This window comes from Python bivittatus, unplaced genomic scaffold (genome assembly GCF_059951505.1).
Source record: "Python bivittatus isolate LINGU-HERP-01145 unplaced genomic scaffold, Pbiv_v1 ctg000840_np1212, whole genome shotgun sequence".
NCBI classification, from domain to species: domain Eukaryota; kingdom Metazoa; phylum Chordata; class Lepidosauria; order Squamata; family Pythonidae; genus Python; species Python bivittatus.
In genome coordinates, this window is record NW_028277113.1 from 49,417,763 (window position 1) to 49,429,896 (window position 12,134).

The window sequence follows — 12,134 nt, forward strand, 5'->3', positions numbered from 1 at the left end:
TGTCCATCCATTCAGTAACTTTTCCTAAATGACATCCTTACTAAATCCAGAATTACACAAGAGATTCCTAGATAACATGCATACACAGCAACATTTTAATCAGTCAACTGTGTTTTAATAAGGGAAATTCTTGAATCAGTGTAGATATCACCTACAAAAAACTGATTATTATTTTGGTGGTTTACAAATTCTTTTCCAAACTGTATTTCAAAATATAAACCTAAATATTACAGAATGCCTAAAAAAAAAAAAATAGTATAACTTTTTTTAAACTTCAGTTTGACTTCCCCTTTAAAACAAAAATGTCCTAACATCATATTCAAATGGACTAAATTCAACCACTATAAAGCTAGAAGGAATGGCAAACTGTATCACTGAGTTTACAAGTGCATTCTTATTAATACCCAAAAAGATTTTTATAGCTACTAAAAATAAGGTGGCCTTTTTCATTAAACATTTTTAAAAGTTGCACAAAACATTATGATAACAGTAATCAAAAAAGCATTAATTTTATTATTTTTTTTTGTTAACAGTAGGAACTATGGTGCTGAAGGACTTTCCAAGTAAAAAGCAGTTCTCTTTGGGGATATTAGTCAATTAATTTAATAAAGTTCTGTTTTAAGAGGATTTTTCTTTTCTGTTGCGAGGTGAGTCTGCTCCATTTGAGGTTAATGTTCCATTGATTCCATTTTCTAAAAATAAAAAACAAATAAACATAAAATTAACTCTTTCCTCTGGATTCCAAGCCCATAGATAATGAACATTAAAACAACTTAATACAGAGAGCTTTAAAATTAATACAGTAGAAGCAGCTTCAAGTACACCATAAATCAGAATCTGTTTCCCACAGATGCTTTAGCAGCATTATGTCCAGAAATTTCTATTGGACCATTTTAAAATGGTGTTCACTTTCGCCTGTGGCAAAAAGTGTCTGCTGCATCATGTTCAGTCATTTCAGCACACTGTGGAAAGGGAGAAAGCAGGTCCTCCTGGGGAGAATACGGTTCACCAGTTTCCTCCCTCCACCTGGTAACATTCTCTCAGCTCTTCTGCCAATGAAGGGATGTAGGGCCATCACTCATATTTTCTGAGAGTAGCAATGCATGTTTACTCTTCTCTCTGATCATGTATTCCATTCTAGCTGTTATTTGAGGAAACTAATAGCCTTAAGGGTTTTGCCCAAGTTTGCTTCTCTCTTCTCTTTTTCTTACCAATCTCTTTTCTTCATTTCTCAGTCCAGATATGTAACAAAATATTGTGCTGTCTGACATGCAATAATAAAGTCAAGTGGCTATTCATAGTACATGCAAATCTAGTACTCCTCTATGGAGAAATAAACTTATAATTATTATTGTATTATATTATAATGTATAATTATATTATAATTTATAATATTAAATTTATAATTATTATAATTATAATTATTATCTATAAGTAGCAAGCAGGTCGGCAGGTGAGACCTACATGTGTGTGTGTGTGTGTGTGTGTGGTGCAGTGGTAGTGCTATGGGTGGGCAGTACAGAGCACGGGTGAGTGCCACAGGTGGGCACTATGGACAGCAGGTGGGCGAAAAAACGGAAGGAGCAGGAGCAACTTGCGACCTCCTGCTAGTTTCCCCATTGACTTTGCTTGTGGGAAGTCGGCAGGGAAGGTTGTAAATCCTGCAATCACATAACTGTGGCATGCTGCAACCATCGCAATTGCAAGCTGGTTGCCAAGCACCCAATTCACACTCACATGACTGCAGGAATGCTGCGATGGCTGCAACTTTGCAGACCAATTGTAAATACCCCTTGTTCAGCACTGTTGTAACTTTGAACAGTGGTTGAACGAGTGGTTGCAACCCAAGGACTACCTGTACTAGATGCACAATGATGTACTGCAGACTTCCTTAACTTTAGGGAACTTGGTATCAAGTTAAACCACATCATTTATAGCTTCCTGATTGTACATAGCAACTATTTCCCTTTTGTACCTCTGCCAAAAGTATACAGAAGAAATCATTAAAGTACAAACCTCTTTCTTTCTTTGAGGTCTTGCCTTTTGTTGTCACAAACTTCTTTTTCACTGGTTGGGGAGGTGAAGAATGCTCTCTCCACCTTCTTAATTGGAAATTAATGAATTTCCACATCATAAAGGCCTGTGTTAAACAGATGGACGCCAGCACACTAATTCTATAAGGACCAGATATAGAATATTAGAATTCCTGATGATCCAGAGATGGAAAGGATTAGAAAAACTTTCCCTTAGGAAGATGTTTCCTGAAAGGCCACTTACAAATCTTTAATTTGCTTGTCACTAGTGTAACCAATTTGGTATAATGGTAGAATAGCAAAAGGATGGTCATAAATAGCAATGCATATATTAGAAAATAATTTTTTTGAAAATGTTACACAGCAAATCCACATGTTTTTATGCAACAGCTAAATTGGGAAGTTGGGGACCACAAGATATAATAGTCTAATCAAAGGTACATCTGTCTTGCATTCTGAAGGCCATTTTCACTGTATCCTCTGACAGAGATCAAGCTATATGGCTAGATAAATGTCAGCACATTATCTGAAGAATAGAAAATACTGTGATAGCATCCTCCCAGGAACTGCAAATATAACCACAGTCTTGTGTAATCAAAAATAATCAGTGAGCTTGTTTTGAAAGCGAGTGTCAAGTTGCTGCTGTTGTTTCTCCTCCTCTTCCCTTTTGTACTTTCTAATTATCACAGACAGCACTAAGCAGTCATTCTCACTCTGCCATATAAATGAAATTGAGCTATTAAAAAAAAAAGGTAAAATTGACAAAATGCCAATGAATTAGAGTAAATGATTGGTGCCAAGTTACATATACAGGAATTTTAGGCCCACAGCTTAATTTCAGACTGTTAAAACTACAGATTCAGAGCCTAAGAAGAGTGGGTGCCTCTAAGAAAGAAATGTTGTTAAAAGGGGTGGGGGTAGGGGAAAGGAATACACCAAAGAATATATTTTCCTAGTGACTTTTAACTCTGATCCCACCCACTACTCAATATTTTGGTAACCATCAAAATGAACTTATTATATAATTATTATCCTATAGATCCTACTCCAACACAGATAGCACTGTTAATGCAAGCATCTGCTAATTTGGAACATCACAATTTAGTCTTGTCCCGTATATGATTCAAGCAACCCTAGGTTAGGCAAAATTATGATTTTACAGCATCATAAAAATGACAAAAGAGTTTGCCAAATGTAGTAAGAGGTGTTTTAAATCCAATACTCATTTTCCCTTTCTAATAGTGATACATCCAATATTTCTGACAAACATCAGCAGCCTTCTCAAGCAATCTCATCAAGAGAAATCCCTCTGAAGATAAGTTTTAACTATCTTGTTTTAATATCATATACTCCATGAACACATGTCTGTGTTATACCTGATTGGCAGCACATTAAAGTTTCCAGTATTAAAATCCAAAGTTTGATTCTCTGCTCTAGCAAGGCCAAATCCAACAGTAAGGACAGAAAGAATTAAGGTCAGGAGTCTTCCCAAAACAAAAAGAACAGCCCACAGTGTAAACCTAGAAGGAAGAAATAAAAGTTGCATGATTTCTCAGAATTCATCCGCTGATTGTGTTACTTACGTCTTCAGTTTCAGACATTTACATGCATTACATACTAGGTGTTCTGGGCAAATGACTCTGCCTATTAAGTCTAAACATTTCTGAAACATATCAGGAGGGATTTTTCTGCATGTGACGTTATGGAGCTCTGGCACAGATTTGACATAACATTGCTATCCTCCACTGATAAATAAAGCACATGAAACCCTCTGGAAGGGCTATTACATACTCGTCAGTTGAAGGATTTATTCTATGTGCAGATTCCTATATATGGACAGATCAAGTCGCTCCTTTAAAATGAGCAGAACTGAGGTCCTTGCATGTAAATGAATAACAATCATGTTTAATTTTATTTTGAACAGAAGACTCATATAAGCACAGCTACTAATGTATGATATACCATATGCATCTTTGATTTATATAAAAGTAGGTAGCATTCCCTAACTAGGAATGTTATATACAATATGTGCCTTTACGCATGCAAGTATTAACCGAAATATGCACAATATTTCTAGACAACATTTATAATGTGAAGTATGACAGTAGAAGCACTTACCCTTTCTGGTATTTTTCATCACTGAAGTAAAAAAGTCTGGAGATATGGAACAGAAACTCCACAAAGTAATGTAACACCAGAAGTACAAGGCCAAGATGGGTCAAACTATAAAAACAAACAACAAAAAACCCAGATGGTAATTGGCAAAGAAATAAAAGGCCTTTAGAATTATGTTTGTCATAAAAATACACCTTGAGAACATTTGGCACATCCAAGATGGAATACTAACCTCAAATTCTCAAACCCAACTGAAAGATGGAAATGGTGTTGTCCCATCCCTCCCTTGAATTGTATAAAGAATATATCTACCTGCATAGTAGGGAGAATCCAAGAATGAATACCTGTCAAGTTCTTTCTTTCCAGGGACCTTTGCTATTGCCATGCTATTAAAATGTGGGGTGGAATCTTTCTACACATTGGTTCAACATATTGAAAATTGACATGTACAGTGATACCTCGGGATACGAACGCCTCTGCTTGCGAATTTTTCGGGTTACGACCAGCTCTGGCCCCAAAATTTTACCTCGGTTTGCGAACTCCGCCTCGGGGTACGAGCCATTTTCCGCCCGTGCCACGTGGTCCGCGGCCATTTTCTGCCCGTGCCACGTGGTCCGCGGCCATTTTTCCGCCCGTGCCACGTGGTCCGCGGCTGTTTTTCCGGCCCTGCCGCGTGGTCCGCGGCCGTTTTCGCGCCGCGCCGGGCTGTTTTCGCGCCGCGCCGGGCCGTTTTCGCGCCGGGCCACGCCGCACCGGGCCGTTTTCACGCTGCGCCGCGCTGCACCCGGCCATTTTCGCGCCGCACCACGCCGCGCCCGGCCGCTTTCCGTGTGGTCCGTGGACGCCAGAACGGATTAACGGTAATTACATTGAACCTTATGGGAAATTGCCTCGGGTTGCGACCAAATTCGGGCGGAGGGCGGAACGGATTAACCGGATTTACATTGAACCCTATGGGGAAATTTGCCTCGGGGTGCGACCAAATTCAGAGGGCGGAACGGATTAACCGGATTTACATTGAACCCTATGGGGAAATTTCCTTCGGGTTACGACCAACTCGGGATACGCCCAGAGTCACGGAACGGATTAAGTTCGTATCCCGAGGTACCACTGTACATGTATGGCTTAATTTGCCTTCTGAACTATGTTACAGGAAAGGTTGCAAGATAACCTGTAATGCAGCATTGGAGGCACTGTTTTCTTATTTTATTTATTACAAATTATTGGACTGTACCCTACAAATGACTGGACTCCATCCCCAGCAAAAGAACAATGCCACTCACTTTAACAGATAAGCTCCAGTGATATGGAAAAGATATAGTCCAATGTAAACAAGCTGCCGAGGAATGTCTTCCTATAAAAGAGATGCAAGCTTATGAATTCTCCAAGAATTCTTACCACATTCAAGTAATTTTTCTTAGTGCTTCTCAGCTATAACCCTCTCTAATTGTCAGCCTCAAAAGTCACAGAATTTGCTGGATGGGAATTATAGGAGTTGTTGTCCAGTATCTAAGAATACTTAGAAAAGTTGATTTATTAAAAAAAAACACATTAATTTACTGCAAAATTGTCTGATCAGTAAGTCCTGTCTTTCTTACTTACTATTGTTTTTAATGGTAAATACCATATTTGTTAGTGGCACAAAATACTTAACTATTCCATTAATGCTTAAAAATAATATGTTTAATTTTATGCAGTGCAGTCTTAAAAAGACATACTATGACTGGGTATGTAACATGTTAAGCTATAACGAGTTTATTTGTTTGCATCTTAGTGTGTTGTATGAAATCAGCCAAAAAGCTCTATTAACCTAAATTAAAATAAATGATAGATTTCACCCACACACAAAAGTTCCAGGATAGATAGACTTATTTTTATATTTATAACTTAAGTTCCATTTTGCAACAGCTCATACTGCAATTGCCCAAAACTGAATGTGGGGAATATTTCTGTTGAATATAACGTTAAACCAGAAGCTTAGAGGAAGAAGATACGGAAGCTTCATTTCTTGGTGATTTAAACCCAATCAAGAAGTTGTTTCTCAATTTGAGAAGCTACTCAAATTGGCTACAGGAGTGGGGAAGAGAGGAGGAAGATTCAAATTAGCTGAAACAGGTAGCAAACCCGTCCAATTTCCTTCTCCTTGCAGATATGCAAGCAGGAAGAGAAGAAGGCACATGAGCCTGAAGTCACATATGCTAAACTTTACATTCTCCCTGACATTTTTTCAGATTACCAGCAAACTGCATTTTGAAGGTACCTTTCTTAGCATATCCCATAGACAAAGTTCTGCTCCTACTGTCTAGGTAATCATGTTTATTATTTATGTATTTATTTGATAAGCTTATGGACAAGGTATTAGAAGCAATCTTACTTTTTTTGTCTTCTGAAAATAGAATTCTGGAAAGGCATGAAACCAATATGCCAACTGTGAGATATAAAAGAACTTCATTTGAAACCTGCAGAATACAACATGGAAAAATTGAAATTAAAACTTACTGAATATTTCATACAAAGTCTTTTTTAACTGAGATTTTAAATGGAGTAATATTTTAAATGCTTTCTGCAGTACTTAAAACTCACGGCATTGATGTGTGTGGGTAGTCTCTCCAGAGTGATGTTGGATCTGATACATAGTTTTCCTGAAAATAAGACATAGGAAATATTAAAGTATAATCCAGTGCCCTGTGGAGTTGTTTAACCTCCTTCTCAGCATGGCCAACAACAGGGAAGGCTGACATAGAAATCTGAGTTAAATGCCTTAGTATGCCTGAAACTGAACTGTGATTCCTCCAGTTTTAAACAGTGGTTCTAAAATGCAAGAAAGGAAAGTAGTGGTTTTATAGGGACTGTGTATTTCATGGAGATCAAATCAATGCCAGACACATATAAGACAACTTCAACAAGATCTGAACTCCTTGTTGTACCATGAAAACTATCTGGGAACCTTTCCTAGCCTCAAACATATCCTGGTGGCAAGTCTTCATTAACAAATAAGTTGATAGCTTATTCACTCCAACAACCCCCCCCCCATTTAATAATTTCACTTAGAATTTTTTTTTTTAATTTTTGGCGTTCTAGGTTTAGCATTTTAACTTCAGAGTTAAATATATGTATTGGTCCTCCTTGGACATAAAGGTTTCCACTCATTTACTGCAGCCAATAAGAACAGCTATTATTAGTATATTATTTTCCCTTGACTTTCCCTTCAAGCAATCAAGTGAATTGTACTATCTGTGTACTTACAACTTTTTTGGAAGACACTAAAACATAAAACTGAGACTTTGAGCATTCCATTACCATAGAATAGTACTAATGATTCAGAAAGGAATTATTAGAAACATTGAAAAACATTTTGGATATGATCACTATTTTCAAGCCAACATAACTCTGTGTCCAGCTGTTTTACTACCCAGATATATACTCCCCTGAGTTACTCACCGACACAAGGATGCTTGTCCCCCAGACACAAGAGAAAAGGTAAAATGCACTGAGTTGTCCAGATTCATTGAATTTGCTGTGTTTTGTTTTGGAAAAGTGCATTCGCCTGTTAATTTTCTAAAGAAAAAGTCATCTCATTATTGATTGCCATGACAGTTTAGATAGTAAGTTATTTGTCATGTCAAGATATATCAAAAGTCCACAATGCATGCAATCCATCAACTTCTACTGTGGTAGCACCCACTATTATTGTAACAGACAGTACTTACATCTAGCACATATTCTTGAATAATAGCATGTATGATTATTGCCACCAGCATGTAGAAAAAAACAGTAGCCAAATCTTTGATACCATAGTGATATAATGTGACTGTTTCTGTAGGCTGGTTTTCTGAGAGGAAAAAAAAACAACAATATTTAAGAATAAATTTGTTTTAACCAGCCTCATTTGATCTGGGAATCAAAAGACAATACTTTAGAATTATATCTAATTTTATTTCTATACTCCAAGCCAATACAAAACAATAGTAGTACAGGAAGAACAATCCAGGCAATAGTTTAGAACACTGACATTAATCAGATTTTCACTATCTTCCTCACCAAATTTTAAATTCGAAAGTAGATAAACAACCAAATAGATTTAATTTAGGCTGTGGTTCCTAAAGTATGATCTGCAGACCACTGGTGGCTCATGGAGGTCCATGTTGATTTGCCAGAACCCATCCACTGCCTCAGTTGTGCCCTTCTATTTTCACTAGCAATTAGCTGGCAGGCTGACCACTGGTGCAAGAGGGAGGCCAGGACAAAGAGAGGGCTCTGATTTGGCCAGCTGACTGTAGGTGCACCTGGCCAGGTCTCTTAACAGTCAGTTGAACAGAGTCTGCTTGCTGACTCAGCTCCTAGCTCAAGTAAGCAACTAAGTACTTCATTTTGGCATACATTTTTGGTACAAAATTTAGTTTAAAAAATCCTTTTAAAACAGAGGGGATGAATATATTATAAATAACCTCATCATGGGGTTTCTTTTGACATAGGAAGGAGGAGTTTAACAGGGAGCTTCATGCCTTTTCTGAACATTTATTTAGTGGTTTTAGTGGTCTGTGATTGTTGAAAGTTTAAGCAATACTGCTTTAGGAGATGCAAAACAGATGCTAAGCCATAGTTTCATACCACATAAACAAGCTTTGTAGGATCCTCAGATTTATTTCCTCTTCTAGAACATCATGATTCCTTCCCAGATTTGCAGCATGCAAAGGTTTGCCATTTTGCTGGAACTGGCAAATGTTTGATTGTACATGACTTATAAGCCAAAATTAGAAACTATGATAAAATTGTGGCTTCTAAGTTTTTATTTGCAGGGCATAAACAAACCATATTTTATTGTTTTGATAAACAGTTAATTCTGATTTTCCACAAATCAGGAAGAAAAAGATGAAATCTCTATCCATGAGAGGAGAAATCAGCAAAGACTGAAAGAATCCAAATTTCAGAGCCTTTCAAACAGCATCCATACAGTATTGAATGAGTTTAGCTATATATCTAAACCAGTTCTGTGGTCTCAAGGCACAAAAGGAGCAGCGTTATTAACTAAATGTTACCACTCACTAAATATTTCTGCTGGTGCTTCTGTATGTCATTCACATTTGGTTATCTTTCTCTTAAGATACAATAATTTATTGTCAATGTACAATAATATTGCAGACAAATACCCAAACATTTATTAGAAGATTACCTGTGGCAGGAATGGTAACATTGTACTGAAGTGTAACAAAGACAACAGCTGCTTTGGCTGTAACCTGCAATAAAACAATTTTTTTGTCTGAATAAAAGTGTGATTGCACTGTAAATCACAGGAACAACATACTATATTATTTCATCTATCTAACAGACTGAAAAACAGTGAACTAGGCTGAATCAAAGATCAGAGATGACTGGTTAATTGCAAATAAGCACTCTAATAATTTTTTTGGGTTAGCCTGCTTACTATTCTTGTTTGTAAACTTCCTTGGCCAGTTATCTTGAAGCAATTTGTACATCCACAGCATGGCAAATGAGCAGTAACCTACAAACCACTGCTGTCCAAATAACAAAAGTAACTTTGCTAGTGGTAATTCTGTTGTCAAATTATTATTATTAACCACAAAAGCCTTCTTTAAGGCAGCCATTTAGTCAATTAGAAATTTAATCAAGAAAAACCTATTAGGACATCACCAATGGACAAAGTAGTACAAAATGGAATTCACCTTCTACAATCTCTTCTTCATACACAGAATGAGGAAATCCCCCAACTAAATTATGTATGGTACTGATTAAATACATTGTACACAGTGGTGGCTGAATTCACACGAACCCATCATTAACTTAACCATGGATTACTCAACCCAATTTCCTGCCTTTGCACAACACTGAGCCCTAAATTAATGATGCTGGTTGTGTTCAGACAACATTCTGAATCACAAGTCAGTCAACCATATTTCAGTTTATGATGAAGTTTGGAAGCCCACTGATTATTCAGTACACAGACTGGTATTCTTACTTGAAATTCTAATTCCACCCCTTTTAAGAAGGCATCTTTTCCCCACATTAAAAGTGATCAGAACTAGAGGTTTGAAAGTTATGCCAGTCAAATCCTTTATCTTCTGGAGCAAATTATCATATGGTGGGTGAACCTCCAAGGCTTTTATCTCCCCTCACCCCCCAAAATCAAGTTAGGAGCTGGGGCATGCTGCAGCCCTTCTTCCGGTACCTGCAGTCTCTATACTCCAGCCGTGACACGTGACACGCAGAACTGGATACGTGTCATACCATCCTGAGGGGCGTGAACCACCCCCCCCTCCTGATGTGAATAGCCGCCGAAGGCGGATCGCGAAGGGCTCTCTCTGTACACGTCACCAGCCACTTCACCTTCTCTGAAGCGGAGGGGAGGAGTCGCTTGCCGCAGCGCCCCATGGGGTTTGTAGTTCTGCCGGCTGCACACAAAAGGCAGCGCGCCTTTTCCCCCTCCCTCCCCCCCAGCTTTGGCAATGGGAGACGCCTCGCATGCTGCCTCCCTCGCCCCAACCCTGCCGGCCCTTCCCGTCCCTGAAATCGCAGAGGCGGCCAAGTCTCCCCGCCCTGACACAGAGCTCGCGCTCCGAGTGCCACGTAACCTATCCGAGACCGGGAACTGCACACTGGAAGGAAGTGTGCGCGGCACAGCTCATTCTGCAAAACACAGACACAGACACACACTCGCCCCTTCCAATTCGGGGAGGCTGAGCGTTGCAAGCCGCCGCATGCTGGCTCCGAAACCCGTTCAATTAATGTTTTTCCCCCAGGAAGGGAGTGTAAAATACAAGTGTGTAAAACAGGCTTTTAGGGTTGCATTTAAGCCCGATTGCACCAGGACACTGCAGCTGACCGAAGAAGCTCCACTGAGAGGCGCGCCAAAGCTGCAACGGGTGGGAGACCTTCCTAGCCGACTCTCCCAGAAACGGTTTCAGGTTTAATGGACCAACAGGGACAAGGACACGACCAGCCGCATCTGTCGAGAAGGGACGGTTGCTCCCGCCGGCAGGTGGCCGTACCTCTGAGTTGCCAGCTGTTCCTCGCACCACCTCGCCACAGTAATTGCTGAGGCTATTCAACCCCACCTGCCCCCTCCTTTTGAGACAAGAACTGCTACGTCCAGGAGCCTCGAAACGGGCAGCGCAAGGAACGACCGAGATGACCAGATGTGATCCGGAGGACAGCGGACGAGCGAGGCTGCCCCTCCACACTGAGTCACAGAGTAGGACGCGCCTTCTAGCTTGCTTGCTTTCCCCCCCTCCTCTACGCTAGCGAATAGGTAGTTTCTCTCCACCTTCGACAGAGATTTACGAGCGAGAGACTCAAACGAACACTTTCCTCACCGGAATCCGCCAAGCAGTCTGTGGTGCGGAGATGCAACTGCCTACACGCTTGCGTATTTTTCACACGTATTGTACACTGATTCAGGCGAGACGAGAACTCTGCACTGCATTTACCGCCCCCGCCCCGGGAACGGGAGTGAGGAGGAGCGCGCATCCCTCGCGGCAACCGAGGGGCTAAAGGCTCACGCCCTGCTTCTTGAAATCAGTTCTGGCTTTCCTGGTGTTAACCGTCCCCTGCGGTCCCTATGTCAGTGTCACTCTGAGGCATCTTCCCTCCTAACATCCACCCAGCCCTCCCCACAGGGGCTCCGGCAGCCGCACTGGGGTCTTGGAGCGCCTCGCCTTCTCCCGCCTCTCACCTCGAACATGAGCCCCAGCAGGAAGACCATGGCCATGCAGGAGACGATGTCCGCGTGGTTCTGCACGACGAACTCGTGGCTGAGCACGGGAGGGTTCTTGTTACTCTTCTTGCGGATCGCCATGGCGAGCCCCTCCTCGGCCCCGTCTCGGTGGCCTCTCCCTCCGTCTCCTCGGGTGTCTGCGGAGGGGCCCGAAAAGAAGAAAGCTCAGGCAGCCGCTCCGCCCAACTTCGCCTCCGCCTTTTTCGGTCGACTCTCTAGCCCCAGCGTCGGGCACAACCGTCACTCGCCTTTTC

General features: G+C 40.6%; 1 protein-coding gene across 1 annotated transcript; it reads right to left on the bottom strand.

Moving 5' to 3' along the window:
- Positions 1 to 375: 375 nt before the first annotated feature.
- On the bottom strand, positions 376 to 12,132 carry TRAM1 (translocation associated membrane protein 1). Its single transcript, XM_007438174.4, has 11 exons — positions 11,839 to 12,132; positions 9,322 to 9,385; positions 7,859 to 7,980; positions 7,590 to 7,706; positions 6,732 to 6,790; positions 6,523 to 6,607; positions 5,432 to 5,502; positions 4,152 to 4,256; positions 3,410 to 3,553; positions 2,017 to 2,174; positions 376 to 692 (listed from the first exon to the last, which is right to left on the bottom strand). Exons 1-11 carry the CDS (start codon positions 11,959 to 11,961, stop codon positions 619 to 621), a joined length of 1,122 nt encoding a protein of 373 aa, XP_007438236.1. The 5' UTR covers positions 11,962 to 12,132; the 3' UTR covers positions 376 to 618.
- Between the last annotated feature and the right edge of the window lie 2 nt (positions 12,133 to 12,134).